Consider the following 18,958-nt stretch of genomic DNA (forward strand, 5'->3'; position numbering starts at 1 on the left):
TTCTAACTGTCAATGTCAAAACTGAGAGCAATTCCAGGTGCTACGTTGAATAACTGACATCTCCATTCACAAATTCAAGTGGTTTATCTAGTAGCGATTGTTCTATTTAATGGAGTTTAGCCTAGAAAGAACCACTAAATAAGCTTTTTGAGTGCAGACAACCTTTGTCTAACAAGGGCCAGACGTGTTCACCCCCAACCACCCAGCAGCCCAGCAGCCCGGCCCCTACATCTGGAGATCTGGGCTGGGGTAGCCCAGATCTCCAGACACTGGGCTGGAGAGAGGCGTGAAGAAGGGGGCCAGACTGCTAGCCATCCATCACACCCGTCTGACCAGCCCGCAGTGCTGAAAAGACCACGGTTATCACTCACCCCTGACACAGTCATCGACGTTTGCCCTTAGACGCACACACGCACACACGCACATACACACACACACACACACACACACACACACACACACACACACATACAAAGACACCAAAGCACACATATGGACGATCTACAACACCGTTGCAGTCACTCCAAAAATGTCTTGTACTTTCTTCCATTGAACTCTCATCACCATCCATCAACCTTCATCATTCACAAAAATGCCAACACTCTCAACAGATGGCTCCAAATAAGATCGGGAGAAATGCCATGTAGCACCCCACAGGGACCGACCGCGTTATTCTGCACGTTCGAACGAGCGTTAGGAAACAGTCATTTCCAGTCCTAGAAAACAGTTATGCAAAGCGAGTGTCTGCTTCGATCTGGACTGGTGGGGGCCTTTGTGCAGATCTGAGTTGGGCGTTACAATAGCTTGTATTGTCCTACTGCCTCTCAGCTTTATTACATATGTATGTGTTGATTGCTGCAAAACAACAATGCTAGTGCATGGCATTAAGCAGTAACAATAACAGCGATGCTTGGCGCTCCTACTCAGCGTTGGATGTTTATCCAACAAACCTCTGTGTTTGCGCCCAGTACCCAGTGGTGTGAAATACCAGCAGGAGAGCCAGCTTGGGAATATCATGAATGGGAACTTTATAGACTACTTTCCCTCATTGAGGCATAATTCAGTGATTTTAAACTACAGAACAGGAGTGTTTGACTTCATTTATTGTTGTACATATCGGGAAATAATACAGAACTCACAAGTCAGCCGAATTAATTTCAGTTTTGGCTGTATCCAGAGTGCTTTGTATCGAGTCTGAACACTAAGCTTTGAATAGGAACCCAATGAGATCCATACTGTGTAGATGTGCGATTGATACAGAATTCAGCGGCACAATGGACACATATGAGAGAACTCCATAGACTCAAAGGTCACCTGGGCCACCCACGTCACTGTGGTGTAACAAGCCCGTGTGGAATGTCAGGGGGTCGTTCTGGTCGAAAACCTTGGGTTTGTCAACCGCTCGACCCTCCAAGCATCGTGACACACCCGAGCGAGCCAAGCAATGCGCCACCCCCGCCAGCACCCTGTGGTATCAGAGACCTCGCCACCCTTGGGTCTCATTCACACAAACCCACACATGGGCGTACGCAGACAACAGCCATCTCTGATGCCCTTCTGATTCTCTGCGTTGGCATTTAGCTGCAGAAGTTTAGTGTGTGTGCGCGTATACTTGTGCCAGGGTTTGTGTGTGTGTTTGTTTCAGCGGGACAGTGTGCAGCAGAAAGTGTGTGTGTGGGGGGGAGGGGGGCTGAGATGACAAGAGTTGTGGTGCAGATGTCCCCACAGCCAGCGGAGCCTCATGAATGGCAACTGTTGTGATGGTGACGGGGAAACGCGTTGGAGGCCTGGCCTACGCACTCCAGTCATCTGAATGGCTGGAATTCAACTTGGTCGAAAAGACAAGCTCATGCGTGCAGACTGGAAACAATGTGCCCTCTTTATTACTTTCTCTCTCTCTCTCTCTCTCTTTCTGCCACTCTCACTCTTTATTCTTTGCCTTTGAATCATTCCCCCTTTGTAAACGTAGCTCTAATATTCATTATGTTTCATTGTGACGCAAATCGTTCATCTTACCTTTAAAATTGCTGTTGAGCACCAAATATTATGTAATATATATGACAAAAAAAAACTAAAAGCCAATTGATTCATTCTTGATAATGCATCAAATGAAGCAAATTATTCTTAGAATATGATGCGCATTCTATTAAAACAAAGGAACAAAGATTGATAGGAAGTCTCGGAGTAATTGATTTGAAGTGGAAATGTTAAGATTGATCTATTGATTAGCTGTCCGGTGCTCCAGCCCTTTTTAACAGCAGACATACGGCACTCAGGGGACCATGAAGCTGGGGCCTCAGAGGGACACACACGCGCTCCAAAGGTCCATCTTACCAATCCAACTATTGGGACAATGAGACAAAGGAGAGACAAGATGTCTCTTCAAGCTCTGTCGTATTAAACATCTGTTCAGCCAATCTAAGAAGTCGATGCTTCGTCAAACACATTTTAAGACTCAAAGGCTGTTTACATCTCAGAAGTTATTGTCACATGACATTTCAGATGAAATGATGTGACTGATATTCAATTCACAAAAGACAGAAGGGGAAATTACTGTATGTGTGCCGAAAACACATTTTCCAGAAGAAAGTACATCTTCCACTGCTCAGTTTGCTCTAGCTTTTCTTTACAGTACTCTGTCAACATAAGATACAACTGAGAGCACATGCACATTTCCACAGATTCACATAAGACACCTACCACCATGTCTAACTCAGAGTTGCAGTATTTATCAGTCACGGACTGGCTATACTATTAGCTTCACCAAACAACAACCATGAATTTACAACAGCTATAAAAGTGTGAGATGACACTGACTCATATGACGTGATCAAACACATTAGTCAAAACCTCATCCATACGTAACTATAAATGTCTTAGCGAAACACAGCACATTCACTATCTTTGTTAGTATTTACACGACAGTAAATATTAAACATCTTCAAGTTCTGTTTGATACCATTATGTAACTGCACCTTGTTTCCAAAGCTGCCCATATTAGGGACAGTGAAGTGGACAGCCAGACTACAGCGAAGTCCTTTATCCTGAGTTAACAAACAGATAAATCACTCAGCTCTGACCCACACAGTCACACACACGCACACACACACGGGAGCAACAGACAGTAAAAGTCAGACGTGTCCCAAGAGAGACTAAGAAAAGGATTCTTGTTTGAAGCAGGAAGGGGTTATTGTTCACTAGATGCCAGGGCGTGGGCATCCAGGCACAGATTAGCCACAGGGAAACATTATCTCTCTGGGCCAGTTTACAAGACCCAGTCTGGCCTGGCGCGGCACAGTTTGGTGATCTAGGTACTTTATGTTCTGAGTGGCTCTTTTCTCCCATAAGAACAAAGTGCTGGCTTGTTGGAGAAACCCAGAGGGGTGAGTCCCTGCTCTCCTCCCACCTTCTCTCCTCCCTGCCTCCCCTCCTCTCCTCACCTCTGGCCCCCAGACCAACTGCGAGGCTGCTGGAGTTCAAGCCTGGCCACGTGTTGGCCATTACACTCCCACAATGACCCTGTTGAGCTCAACATTTAGAGTCTCATAAAAACATTATTGTCCAACTCCTGGGATCATTTGTCCACTACCACAAAGACACAGAGAAAACCAAAATGTTAACCCCTCGGCGTTTTGCGGAGGCACATTTTTCGGATTCTGCCCCTTCTCTCCCTCTCTGCCCATCCACCCTCCCGGTACCACATTGCGCCCACACTGACGTACTTCCCATCGATGCCCACAGGGCACTCCTACACCAGCGCATTCACATATGAAGAAGGCTGCTTGGTCAAAATGCTGCCCCATCAAACAGACATTCTGTGTTTTATACTCTAAAGACCAAAACCAACAACAATATCCATTCTCTTCTGCATACATCACCATTTCAGCCTTTCTCCTCTCAATGTATTGTCTTCTGGCCACTAATGTTCCTGTTTGTCATCTATTCATCTGTCCATCCATCTGTCCTTCCCTTATTCAGATGCGTAACTATGGACCCATAGCAGCTAAAAGTCCCTAATGGTCATTTATTCTCTAAATATGTCCTTTTCACATTGGCTTGGTGCATGTACCTGCTGAGTGAATGGGCAAGGTCGTGCCAGCCGATTAGCCATATTAAAAACCAACCCATTATGGTAATTGGGCAGGTCTAATGCATGTACAGGTTGCTTAGCGCCCATGTATTAGCTCTGATAGATGACTCAGTGATTAGCATTGAAAGGTACATTGTAGTGCAGCAATGCTGCTTGCCCCCGCACTTGCCATCCTCTGATCCTGTCTCTCAATGTGATGAATTCTACTGTGGACACTTAGGTCAGTTATGCATGTCCCTGACCAAATGTTTGCTGCTGGGAATCAGATGGACCGCTGTGGGCAAGGGCATTCGTTATTCACTGTGACAATGACAAAGAAATGTAACTTTTTTTCTTTTTCTTGGAGGGCTGAAAAACATATTTAATTTACATTTGTCCGTCAGCAGATGACTGTGGTTAGAAATTAGGGAAGGCACATGTTTCATCCTCATTACCGAACAAAAGCGGACTTAAGATGCATTATGTAAATGTAGAAACTGCACATACTGGACCACAACAGTACATGGCAAATTTTAAATTATTAAATAAAAAAATGTAATAGAATAAAAGTAAAAGTAATTAGTACTGATCAACAGATTTCTGTTTGTTTTTTATGGTGGAAATATCTGAGAATTCAAAAAGTAATACAAATGTTGAATGGAAAATGGGAGGGAGGCGGCAAGAACCACAGTCATACTGATGAGAGTGTTTATACTAAACTACAAGTTTTTCATTTAGAAATCCATAAGGGAAAATGCTTTGCCTTGAGTATCCAAATCACATTTCATTAAATTTTACCATCTGTCCTGAACCACCGGCACCCACCCCAATCCCCGTTTTACTCCCAATCCAGAGCTCCCATTCCCTGCTCTACGAGCGGCCCTGACTGGGTCTCTCAGGGAAGGAGCACATTCTCCTTTCATCCCCTCTTAGAGGACAAACATCAGTCCCATCACACCGTCCATCCATATTCATGAGCCGCTTATAAATATCTGATAGCAGCCTCGCTACAGCTGTTTAGCTGGGAGAGCAACGTAAAGCGTCTCTCACACACACACACAAACAAACGTTTTGACTGGACATGCATGTGCACATACACACGCTTAATTTGTACGTATATTGTTCTTTCTTTCACACACACAAACACACTGGACGGAGGCCAGATATCGGCCCCACATCTCCCAGTGGTTCTAACTGCCTGGCCCCCTGATAGCATCGGCTCACTGCAGGGCTATCGCTCTCTCCCGTTCTCTCTCGCTGGCTTTAATTAAAGCGTAAATGTGACTACAAAATGAGAGAGGAATCCCTAAGTGCCGTATTTACCTTCCCTCTGACAGGGCTCATGCTTATCAGTGAGGCGAGAGTATACTGGAGCCAAGAGACAGGGACTTCTCAAAGACCTGAGTAATCGCTCAGCCCCCTCTGCCTCAATTACACACACACACACACACACACACAAACACACACACTTCTCAACCTCAGCATCACACGTGTTGTGACGCCTCTCTCCCTATTTGATGCATATGGAATACAAATGCTTCACATTGGTTCTCATCAATTGCAGGATTTTAAACTGATTTAATGAAACATACAGTAAAGAGTTCAACTGAATCAACATTTGTAACACCTCATTAAGACGAAACAAAACAACATAACAGTGTGTGAAAGGGGAATTTCTTATGTTTAGTCATGTGGCTGTAGCGATTCATGCTAATTATTCTTTTATTAATTCCAAACAAACAAAGACTTTTCACTGTTGCTGGAACATTTCACTTTCTGTTCCCCAGAGGATTTTTCCCTGGAAAGATGTAGTCGACACCCAGGTGTTTAGAACAGGGAGCGAAAAAGCTCATAAAATAGTATAATTTGAATCGCTAATGTGCTACATGGAATATTGAGAGGAAAAGCAACGCAAAAGAAGATGTTAATGAAAATGCTGCAAAATATTAAATGGTAAATGCAGTGTGGTGCGAAATACGGGGAAGCGAGCAAACGACGGGATCGCCAGCTGTGAGGGAGAGCAGAATGCAAATATTTGGCTCTTAAATGTTCCACTACGTTCGCCAGCTAGTCGCTGTTCTTAAAAACAGCTGGGAAAAGCTGGAAACAATTCTGATGAGAGTGTGAGAGTGAACTGAAACTGAATTCTTTCACAAACAATGAGCTAAAACGCTGAGGAGCTGAGAAGCAATGCAGAGTCGCATGATAATTCACTGTGTGTTCGTCTCTATGAGCTTTCACATCCATTGCTATACAAATATTGTTTATAGCAGCTTTAAATTGAGCATGTTCTATTTTACCATTTTTTTTATTTTTTATCTTTATGCTAGATAAAAAGCTGTCTTGCATTTTTCCATATATGAAGAAGAGCCTTGCAGGAATTTACAATGCAAAATCCTTGGGAGAGGAAAACAGAAGGGGGCTCTGTTTTTCCTGGGGCTCCAGATTAGAACGGTGATATGAACCCCTTTCAATGTCTGCTAGTGGCTTCCTAATCACATCCCTGCAACTGATACTGAGGCAGAAACAGGACGTGAGAGGGAGGGTGAGCAAGAAGAAGAGAAAGGAGAGAGAGAGAGAGAGAGAGAGAGAGAGAGAGAGAGAGAGAGAGAGAGAGAGAGAGAGAGAGGCAGCTCAAGGCACAATCTTGGAAATCAAATGGCACAATCCACTGCATGCTTATAGTGTGGCAGAGATAGAGCGACAATATTCAGAGGTGACATTGCAATCAGTGGACAATACTGGCACGGGTTCCCACACTTTTAGAAAGGTAGAAGCCCCAAAACTGCACTTGTGAGAATTCTGAGGTTTTTTTTTTCCTTTTGATTTCTTTTTTTATTTACTTATATACCTAACCCTTCCAGTCGCTCATCTTCTCCTCTAACTAATTAGAAACATTAGAATTGCTGATGCCGGCAAGAAAACACATTTTGCTTCGGTCTTTAAAGAATATCTTTGTTCTGTTTCCAATACAAATAGAAGGAGATTTAAATATTGCTCCTCTGGAGTGTGGCTGTGTAAGAGAGAGAGGCAGAGAGAGAGAGAGAGAGAGAGAGAGAGAGAGAGAGAGTTTGAGTGTGCATCTATTGGTTGTGCATACGAAAGGATGAGAAATTGTGTGAGCTTGTATGTGTGTGTGACTGTGTGTGTGACAATGTGTGTGTTCCCAGAGGGTATTTCTGTTCCGCGTGTGGAGTACAGTTAAAGTGAACAATAGGCAGTGCTGCACTGCACCCTATGCAGCGTGATACTACAGAACATCAACAAAAGACAGACTACAGGCTTTGTAGAGGAATCTGGATTCTACTACTACTACTGCCTCACTTTTGGAAATGGTCAAAAATGCTGCAAGCTCAATAGCCTCAAAGGTCTTAAATATCAAAGGTAAACCGAGATGAAGGCGCAGAAGTTGGATCAGATAGGCCAGTGGCTTCAACCTCTACTTGGAAGAGACAACAGAATAGATTCAGTTTAACTGTGCACTGCAACAGGTGCATTAGTCCATTTCCGCAGCCTAAACAAAACAAAGACAAAAGCCAAAGGACAAAACAGTGGGGGAAATAATGATAAGAACACATGCAATTCACAGGAAATACAAGTTGCAGGAGAGTAACGGATGCAGTAATATTCAATTACACTTAAGCAGAGGAGGAGGAAATTGAAGCGTAACAGAGGTGAAATATAAAAACAAGAAAGGGGGGGGGGGGGGGGGGGGGGGGAATGTAAATAGAAGGTGGAGAATTGAGAAGAGAAAGGGGAGGGAAGGCTGAAGCTAGCTAGCTTTCCTCATTAGCCATGCAGAGCATCTTGGCTCTGCTCCCACACCTCCCGGCTCATCATCGCCTGGGCCCTGGCTGCCAGCGCACCCCCACCACCATGAGCCGTCCCTCCCTCCCTCCCTCCCCTTCCAGCCCCGATAATCACACCCGCAATCGCAGCCCCTAATTAGGTTAATTAATTTGTATCAGCCCTTGTAGGGACTTGGCTGATGAGGCAGCCGTAATAGCGCCAGCGATGGGGCCCCCTTGCAAAAGAAAAAAAAACAGAAAAGAAAAAGAGGGAAAAAAGATCTGATGCAAGCCTGCCAGTGACAAGACAGGACTATAAACCACGGGGTCACGTTTACCTCCCCACCCCCAACCTTTCTCTCAACTACGTCTTTTCTCCCCTCTAACCCCAACACATCCCTTCCCCCTCCTCGTGTTATTCAACAGGGGTGACACTGACACCTAAATACTGATATATAACTCATCGTTTGACATTGTGTCCACTGGAATGAAAAGACCCTGTATAATAATAATAGAGTGTGCATCTAATAATTGAGTCCGCATCTTCTCGGTGGCACACTTCAATGCTTATAGAAGTGTTGTGTTTTGCTTGTTTGTTTACACTTTGGCAGTCTGCCGTGGCGTTCCAAAAGTGGGGGGGAAAAGTGTGCGGTATGATAATGATTCTCTTGGTTTGTCTCTGTCGTCGTCAGAGAGACCGATTGAAGCATCGCATTACAATCAGCGGCCCTCATCGCCCCTCATCAGGCCACTGACGAACAAACTCTGATTAACACCCCCATCTGATTACTGCAATCACCCAGGCTAACCACGCACATGAACTGTCCCCCACCAGCACACACACACACACACACACACACACACACACACACACACACTCATTCTAACACATCACTGTTGAGCAGATATGAGGCACACGTGCACTCAAAAAGCAGTTCTCATCACACATCGCCACGCAATTGCCATTAGAGAGGTAACCATTAGAGAGGCAACACACCAACAACTTTGAGAGACAAAAAGAAAAAGTGCATGGCAGGAGCGGAGTGTGTTTGTAGAAATTAAGAGACTGAGAATATTATAATGAAGTGTAAAGGAGCTTGAGGAAGGAGGAAACTAATGAGTAGTTTAAAAAGAACATACACACCTAAAGTATCAAACCCAAGTACAGTGTCCGGTGTGTGTGTTGCCAGAGTATCCACCCCACCCCATACACTAGAACTGGGTGTGTTCAATTGTGATGCAAGCAGACACATGCATAAATATACACACACACACACACACGCAATCTCAGGCAGACAATGACACGGGGAGGATGCGAGACAAGGACAGATCCGGTAGTTAAAGCGTAATGAACACGTCCCCGAGGCGCGCGCCTGGCATTCCCCTGAATGATGGACTGACAGTAATACCGGGGCAGATGGGTGCCCTCCACGCCCCCTTCAACACCACACACACATGTACACACACCCTCCCCCTGGTCTATCCTGTCCCTCTCTCCTGCAGAGAGATACCCCCTGTAGGTCTGATGTGGAGGTGGGGTGGTGTGGTGGGGGGGGGGGGGGGGGACCAGGGGTGCTGTGTATGTGTGTGTGTGTGTGTGCACCTAGAGGTGGGGGTGAGGGGGGCACAAGTATGAGGCCCCCATCATGATTTAGGCTCCCATGCAAATTTAATCAATTCGAGTACCTCTCGCCAGCCAGGGCTCATTAGCAGCAATTTAAAAAGGGGGCTCTGTGATCCTCACCTCACTGCATGAGCCAGACATTCAACTCAGGCACACATGCACGTACACACACACACACACACACACACATACACACACACACACACACACACACACACACACACACACACACACACACACAAACATGCTAAGATATACACACGTATCCAAATACTCACACACAAGTACACAAAAACGCACACGTCAGGGGCACTGTCAAGACTGTAAAGATTTTCCTTCAGACGTCTTCCCCCTGGCATGGAGAGAGACCCTGCCTGCACGCCAGCCGAACCCCCCTCTTCTGTCCCTCCTCTCCATCCACTACTTCAAAAGCCCCATGACACCCGGCTTCAAGTTAAAGGGGAGAGGGATCTGAAGATAAAGACTACCTCTCATCCCCCACCCCTTGCATTCTGAGACACCCTCCCAACACTCAATCCCCAGGCTACCTCTCTCTTCTCCCCACCTCTCGCTCTCCAACTCTCCGTAATTGGGGGATCGATTAGTATTGTCCTTAACCATCCTTAACCTTGGCTCTGTGCGCTGGCTGTGGAGCAGGGGCGAGCTGTGTTGTTGAATGAGGAGGGTGGAGGTGCAGCACTTGTGGTTTGCAAGGATCAAGTGCCAGGTTAAAGCCATGTGGGGAGGTGACCAATTTGTATTCTGTATCTAATAATAAAAGGAAATGTGACCACAAAATTACAGAAAAAAGAAGAAGGTAAAGGTTTGGTTCACCAATATACACAGTAAAATGTTTTGTAGTTTTGTTTTTATTCGCTCAGATGTTTTTATCTTGCTTAGATTGCTGCTGCCGCTCCAATACAATTGCGCATTGAAATGTTGTACTTTAAAATTTAACAGCGACATCACTTTCCAGAAACAGCGTCCCTGTATAATGCACAGGATATACTGTCAACAGCTCTCAGGGGGACATTTCTTCAGTAGGAAGTCTGGAGAATATCTAGAATAACTGGCACAATGTCATTTTTTTCTGAATGAATGAATGATTTTTCAATCCTGCAAGTTGCAAAAAGGAAGTTTTGTTCACTTCTACTGTTTTGAACTGGTGGCTGAAATCTCAGGGATAAGTATCTCAAAACCTGGCAAATTAAAATCAAATCTATGAGTAGGTAAATCACACTCGTGTTCAGTGGGAGAATATATTTTTGTAATTTGAGTGACTGACCCTTTAGATAAATATATCAATCAACAGATTATAAAAGCCCCATACTAATTAAACAAAATAGCAGAAAAGAAGCAAATATCTACAACACTGACATCTGAAGGTTTACCTTCGCTGACACCCCGTGACATGCCGAGAACAATGCAAGTTTATCTAAAATGTAAAATATAGTAAAGCATTAAATACATTGGCGTCAAAGACAGAGATCACAAAATGTTCCCCTTTTTTAAAGGAGTGTTTTTTTCCATAATATGTGTGATAACTAAACAAAGATCCATTGTATTGTACCCCTTCTTAACCAGGCTACACTTTTACTCTCAGTTACTATATTTCAGGGTCAAAGTCATACCCCGCAGCTGTGTGGCCACACAGCTCTCCACTTCTAACTCCCCGCCCCCCCCATTCCAAAAATGACTATTTGTTAGCAAACCTCCAGGGTCATTAACTTAAGAGATGCCTTTGTGGGGGACAGGATGGCCTGGTCCAGTCGTCAAATGAGTTATGAGGCTTTTGACAATAGAGAAATGCCTGTCTATATCTTTAAAATCCGAAGGTCGCCCACTGTGCCCACCCCTGAGCCCTGCTACCGCATCCCAGCGTAAGAGTCCCGTTGCTGGGTTGGAATGAAAGGAGAGCTTGAGGAGGAACAGTGGCTTGTCTGTGTCTTGGGTCGCACAGTCAGATAGGGGTCCCGGAACTGCGCACACAGTGTTTTGACCCCTGGGCTCTCCTCAACGACCTCGACCCCCTCGGCTTATATGGATGCTGTGCCTGAGGGTCCCGATACACGCACGCTCTCTCAGCGGTGTGACGCAGTAGCAGAGGGCAGGGAGAGTGGGAGGAGGGCGTAAGGAGAGTTGGCCAAAGGACGTCAATCACTTTTTTTTTACTGGGTACACAACAATTCTGACATGAACGGTCAACACTGAAATGCCACTGGGCGGACTTTGTTGGGCCTTTTGTGCTTGTGTGGTGGACAGTTAAATCCAGGCATTCATATACTGTATATGTTCACTACATGTACAATATATACACATAGTCTTATACATATTTGTATTTCTAAAAACATCCTCATCAACATTCATACTGCAATTATGAAACTGCTGAGTTTTAAATGAGAGGAGCCAGTCCAAGTGAACACCCACCGTCACGCTTCCCCTGTTTTGGCCCATCATGAGGTGTTGGCTTCCCTTTGCTCTGGTCAGCAGTGTTTGGGCCAAGGCCTTCGGTCTCTCTCCTCCAGCCGCTCCAGCCTCTCACTGCGCCTGGTGACATTTCTGCCTGACTCCCTCTCTCCCCTCTTCCCCTCCACTGGCTCCCAGGAGAGGCTGATGGATGGGCCCTGTTTATGAAGCTGCTGCCACCACAGTGATCAATCAAACCTGGGTCACTGTGATCTGCTGCTGGGCGCCAGGTCCTCAGTCTATTTCACACTGTTGGCTGGAGGAACCACACACGCAGTTTGTTAGCACTCGCCTCGCGGCATGCACGTACATGGCCACATCGAGGTTGATGGAGAAAGACTGTAAAGAACTAGAAAAGGATTTTCTAGTGAAGAATATTTAAGTGGGCTTGGCTCACCTGCAATATGGTACCTCAGGACATAGAGTACTTGACTCAACCAACTTCAATTCTCAGGGCAGGGACTTGGCTAGGACTGATGGCAGGAGGATCAACTGAGGAGTTGGCCTTAGTGGTAAACCAGGGATCTTTTTTACAATGCAGACATCTGAGCTAATCCCTGCTCCACCACCACGGCACTCAGGCAAACTGATCAGCACACGCACACACTTTCCTGGGAAGTCCAATTAGCCAAAGACGGCGTGTCTGTATGAGCTGGATAGTCTTGTGAGAGCAGAAAGATGTGAGGAAGACGTGGCAAGTGACAGCTCCTGGAGGCCTTTATCATGGAATACATTTTTGACATGTCACAGTAGGAAAAGCGCAGGTGTAATTAATTCAATTAGTGACGGTTGAAATCCATTTAGCGGCTTCAATTTCTGGCTCCGGTATTGTGCATGCTGGCTCGCAGTCATGGCTTGCTGGGACACCTGGATGTAACAGAGCCATCCTAAATGTCATTAGTAACACCTTTGCTTTTCTTAAAATGTCAACATGTCTGCTGTGAAAAAGAGTATGGTCACTGATTTGGTTAATAAATAATGAGATATCTGATGACCTGTGGCAAATCTAAGGCGGTATTACATTAAGATAACTGTCTGAGTGAGAATAAACTGTAGAAACAGGTGCAGCTCTAACAATAACTACATATGTCTCTCAAGGGAGCCTTTTACCAGAGGTATGTGTGCATTAACACAGCTGCAGCTAATACAATTAATAATGGGTAATTTTGATTAAAGTGAGCTAGTGAGCAAGCAAAGCATTGACAATAGTATTATTATCAATGCAAGCCAACCGACACCTAAACCCTACTTAATTGTGTTAGCTGCAGCTGGGTCTACCTTGCTGTGACATGTGAAAGCGGTCTGTTGGAGGTGTACGTTGCATCCCAAGTCAAAGCCTGCACCTAAGGCAGGTCCCTCAGAGGCTCTGAAGACTTAAGCTGAACCTGTGCCTCCACTACACCAGACTGTTCTGCCTCACAGACACTGAATCTACAAGTGTATTTGTGGTCATAAATGTTCAATTTATCACAAGGAAGCTACCCTCAAATGACCATCAAACTGACAAGTGAACTCAGATGGGTTACGTGTGACTGACAACATATTTCCTGGAGTTAACCACCAATTAGTTAATTGGAGTGACGTTTTCATTGGTTCACATCGTGTCGTTTACCAGTGACTGATGAACACATGAATGCAAATATCTAATAGATATGACATTGACATGCGATACTTTGACTTAATGAGATGACAATCAGAATGCAACCAATTTGCCTGCATTGAGTCGGGGGATATACTGAGGGATGCCAAAGTTGTGTCTTTCAGATTTTGGAAGAAAAATAAAGTATTTATTATGCTTTCTTGGAGAAGTCTTTGAAATGGAATGTCACAGTTAAAGTTATGACGGGTTTGATATTGGAATGAGGGGTTCAGGTCCTCAGTTCCCAACCTACTAAACTACAGAGCCGTTTGGGACACAGTCAAAGACATCTTACAGAAAAAAAATGCATGTTCCAGTGACTCCAGCTACCAATAGATCCCCCACCCCCCAAATAATGTGATAAAGAACACTAATGCCACCTACTGGTGCAAGAACAAAATACAATCTACTGCCACAATTCTGATGGAATGCAAGTCAAGAAATCACACAAATGTATTATGTTGTTCTGAAATTTATTTGAAAGAAACTAAAAGTCATCGATAAATATGTACAAAAATGCATAACTGCAATAACATTTGAGGGAAAAAAATAAGCCCATGTCTGTGGTCTATGTTGTGATCTAGAAGTCCATTCTTTTTCCAATATCTTATTGGAAAAATTGGGTGATTTCTTCTCAGCATGATGATTACTCCCGTCTCAGCGCTTCCTCTTGGTGTCAAACTTGTAGATAGCTGCAGATTTGGACGTCTCCTTTTTTACCTTCACTTTGTTGTTCTTATCCTGGTGCACAGAGTAAAGAAAAGTTAGACAGTCACTCGCAATTGAAAGCAAAATGCTTGTTGTGATTACGAGCATCTCCTTCTCCTCACCTGTAGGTCCTTGCGGGTCTGAATCTTCTGGCTGATCACAAACAATTTCTTTTCTCTGTCAATCCTCTGGGTAAGGATCTTATACTGGTGATTCCTCTGCTTGGCCAACTTCTACAGTCAGAGTGAGGAGAAAACATGAAGCGTCAGAGGGTATGCAGTATGTATTCCGTTTAGACACTGCAAACAAAGCTGATCTCAATGCGTTATGAACACAGACCATCATACTGCGAGGCTCTACAGTTCCCTGGATGCTCTTAGTCTCCAGAGTTTTCAGAGTCGGTCTGTTGAACACTCTGTCCACCAGCTCCGGAGCTGTGTCGAGGTGGTTTGCCAGGTCAAATGACTCCACTGAGGAGACACAGAAACACTTTTCAACTTCTCCGGTAACCTCGTAACTTTTAACACCCCGCAAAGACAAGGATGTCCGTCCACATCAGAAATAACTACTGTACATGTATAGTTACCTTTCACCTTGGAATCCACAAAAAATGTATGCTTGTTTTTTTGTTTGCTCTCTGCATCCAGAAGATGGAGCTCTCCTTTCATCCTCTCAATTTTCTGAAAGGAAATGATAAACAAAGATTTACAGGGGGGGGGGGGCAACGACAGAAGCCCCTTTTATGGAGGATTCATTTTTAAAGTGTGGGGGTTAAAGTAATGGTTGTAACACATCTGTAATTTCATTTTCAGTGCATAATCAAGTCCATTTTGGTTGTATTTTTTTATTCCAAATTTTAAAGATCAGTCAGGCAGACTGAGGTTCTCCAAGCATGAACTATTACAGGGAAAATAAACGTACCTTAGCCTCTGCAACTCGTTTCATCTCCACATATTTGATATCCTGCGTCCTCATCACTTTCTTCTGCTCATCTGTCACCACCACTTTCTCGTTCTTTTTCGATACGTGAACTCCATCCTGATAACATGCCACAAAAGAAGACATAGATATTAAAGCATTCTGCCACAGATATCATTTGATTGGGATTTATAGAGGGTAACTCTTTCTTGCTGCTCTGATGTTGACACTTCTCTTACCTGCAGCTTAGAGCTCATCATTTTGTAGTAAAACTCGTCTGGGTTCTTATCCAGAGCTTTCTTTCGCAGAGCAGCAAGAGTGTTCTCTTTCTTGTGGTAATCACTTTAAAACACACAAATAAATCAATTACAAGACTTATTCCTCGACCATGTTTGACATTAAAAGTCCAACACAAAGCCTGGAAACATAAATCATGTCTCTCAAACTCACTCTGCTCGGAGTTTGTAGTCTTTCTTCTTCTCCAGCAATCCCAAATGTTTCCTGAAACCAGGCTGGTCGAACAAAAATGACACATTTAAGACACGTTATGCACATTCAGTATTGATATTTACTCAATGGCATTACATGCAATACGTTGGTGATCATATGTTGACGTCTCAAATGTTGCTAGCATGCTAACAAGCTAGCCAGCAAAACACTGAAACGCTCACCTGAGATCTTTCATGGTGGTTTCTCTGTCGGGATTTCAACGCTTTCCTGAACGACGACATTCTGAAAAATGTCCTCGAGCGTAACAAAACTAAAGAGATTAGTCAAAGCAGAGCTTTTCTAAACTGTGCAGACACTGAAACCTTCCTGCTGCTTCGGGTCTAGTGCTTCCCTGGTGGCTGAACATGCGGGTTCCTGGTTCCTGCCTGGCTCACACTGTGTTGTGTTTCTTATTTCCTTACCGCAGATTCGCAACTCAAGTCGTATTGAAAACATCATGTGAATTATGAATCATGGCGGACAATTTACAAACATAGAAATACATGGATTTTTTTTGGTGGCATTTGACAGGAAACAGAAACGAAATGACTGATTTTATCGATTTAATAAAGATTTGTAAATTTCGTCCCACGTGTTGCAGTAGCGCGTAACAAACAGTAGGTGGTGCTGTTGCATAGATTTAAAATGTTATAGTGGACTCATTATGGACGCAGTTGTGGACAGTAACTAAGTACATTAACCCAAGTACTGCACCAACATACAGTATCCAAGTATCTGTACTTAACTTAAGTTTTTCTATTTGATGCTACGTTATAGCCACAATACACACTTCCCAGGGTAAAGCTGTGTTTCTTACTGCATTAGTCTACATGACTGGTTACTATTTACTATGCATAAGATTGTTCAAAACAAAACACATGGTCAATTTATAAAATATGAACGCTTGTCATGGATTTACCAACTCTGCAGTATATAAAGTGGTTTAGATTTGTTACATCTTCTACAACAGTAACATGCATCTCACAGGTTAATGCATATTCACCCATTACTATTACATTCACAGAGGCCGCTCTGCTGCATAATGATACTTCTAGTTAATTAAGGTTTTCAATGCAGGACCTTTACTTGTACCTGGACTTGGAGTATTTTTATATTGTGTTGTGCTATTTTTACTTCACTAAGAATCTGAATACCTCTTCCACTAATCTGGCTTTAGATATTCAAGACCACAAAAGTCTTATGGATGATGGGAAGAAAGTTTAATTACATTTAAGTAGAAGACTGATGCAATTTATCTGCCATTTAGAAGTTGTATACAAGCCAGGCTTGGCACAAGATCGGCTTAGAACAATTGAGGGTCATCACAGTGCTACTGACTTCATGTGTTTGGACTGCACTGTTCATACACCAAATTATTTAGGTAATTATAATGAGGGCCTGCATTTCCCAGAGTGCACAGTTAACACTAATTCGTAACAAGTTTATGTTTTTCCAACAAGGACATTTATTGCATGTTTCCGATGGGGTTCCAGGCCCCTGTTTTGATTCCTGTCCAGACCAATAGACCGAAAAGAGATTACAAAGAAACTCTGTAATATTCCTTAAAACTTTCTCACACACTTTTTCTCTCCGTTTAGAGAGAGAAAAAAAGAAGTTCTGCAGGAAGTTGGACGATGAGGGGGTCATCGCTCTACACTGGGGGAAAAGACTATCCACTTCCTGACATGATATTTTGGGTAGCGGGTAGACAAAGACAAAGCCACAATGGCACCAGTCCCCTAATCTCACCCAGACTCCCAACTCTTTGTGGATATGAGGAGAAGCCTTTAGGACAGAGAGTGATATTCCACTAAACAGACATTTTCCCCCTATGGCTGCTCACTATCCCCTCACCAACCGCGAGGAATTTGTTTTATATGTGTGAGATTTGCCCGGCATGCAGAATGTTTTGCGGGTGATTAGACCAATGAATGGGATCAGTGTTTCCACATTATGTCACAGGCTTGTTTATCAGTCTGATGGCTAATGACCCCGATTCCTGTGAAGGTTTCAGCCCAAGGCCCGACTGGTCCACTCGACCACTAACGTGTTTAACTACGCACAGACCGCAGCCAGGATTTACGGGTAAAATGTCTGCGTTCTGACTTATTTGGCTCCTTGCTGTTTAGTTCATGGGAGTCTTTATCATTACAAGTGAAATGCCTGGTGAGCCACGACAGGGGTAAATACTACTTTGGAAATTCGGGGGCTTGTAAGCAAGCTGATGCAAGAGCCGGAGGACAAGAGGTTGTGGGTTTGTTCAGGGTCAGCAATGAAGGAATGCCCTTGTGGAGCAGATGCAGGACCGTTTGGTTTTCTAATATGACCCTGTAAAAATAACACTGCTGACATATTCTAAGACTGCTGCACTTGGGCTGAGCTCAGGGCTTTGGTATGTCTCCCCTGACCATGGTTGGTCCTCATCTGCAGCGAGACACCAGGGCAGCCCAGTTGAAAAATGCATAAGCCAGAAGTTCCTCCTGTGAGATTATTTAGGTGCATCGCTTAAAATTAACACAAGGCACACGTTGGCTGTGGAGGAACCTACTTAAGTATCATTTCGAGGTACTGCTACTTTAACCATTTCCTGCTAGTTTATACTTAATGTCCTTCACTTCATTTCAGAAGTAAATACTAGTTCTTACCCCACTACATTTATTTGACAAATAAAGTCACTAATCACTTTTCAGATTAAGATTCTACTTGAAGAAACTCTTCCACTGCACTAAACTGAACTATATATGAGCAGTTAAAACTTAGCTCCACCTCGACCAACTACAACATCCTTGGTGCATTAGTATTAACAATGTAATAACATAAAATAATGTTACATTCACATGGGCCTTTTTTACTTTTGATACTTCTTTTGTTCTTTTAGTTAAGTCAAGGATCTGAATACGTCTTTCACCACTGGCTGTTGGACATTCCCGGCCTTAGCTCCAAATATTCCCCGGTACTTCTCGATGCACTACTGGGTGGGATTCTCATCATCACCACAAACTCTTGTAAAACAAAAATTGTCTACAATTAAGTGCTAATGCAGTGCTTATTTTCCCTGCTTGAGATTTGAAGTGTCTATTATAGCGTGACTTGTTTTATACTCCAGACAATCACAGCTGTTAAGAGGGATCTTTCAGTTGATGATGGTGTCTTGATAGTCTGTCTTGATCGTACCTTTAAAAGCCAGCATGCCCACTAAAGATACAAACACATTGCAAATGCATTGTCTTTATTCATACTCCCTTTGATTATGTGAC

At 43.8% G+C, this 18,958-nt stretch overlaps 1 protein-coding gene across 1 annotated transcript; it reads right to left on the reverse strand.

Moving 5' to 3' along the window:
• Positions 1-14,042: 14,042 nt before the first annotated feature.
• Positions 14,043-16,074, reverse strand: utp11 (UTP11 small subunit processome component). Its single transcript, XM_076106721.1, has 8 exons — positions 15,884-16,074; positions 15,663-15,724; positions 15,452-15,554; positions 15,216-15,332; positions 14,881-14,974; positions 14,634-14,764; positions 14,417-14,527; positions 14,043-14,327 (listed from the first exon to the last, which is right to left on the reverse strand). The coding sequence occupies exons 1-8, from the start codon at positions 15,941-15,943 to the stop codon at positions 14,244-14,246; spliced, it is 762 nt and encodes a 253-aa protein (XP_075962836.1). The 5' UTR covers positions 15,944-16,074; the 3' UTR covers positions 14,043-14,243.
• Positions 16,075-18,958: the final 2,884 nt, after the last annotated feature.

Source organism: Anarhichas minor, unplaced genomic scaffold (genome assembly GCF_050575085.1).
Source record: "Anarhichas minor isolate MPS153535 unplaced genomic scaffold, ASM5057508v1 ptg000035l, whole genome shotgun sequence".
Lineage (NCBI taxonomy): Eukaryota > Metazoa > Chordata > Actinopteri > Perciformes > Anarhichadidae > Anarhichas > Anarhichas minor.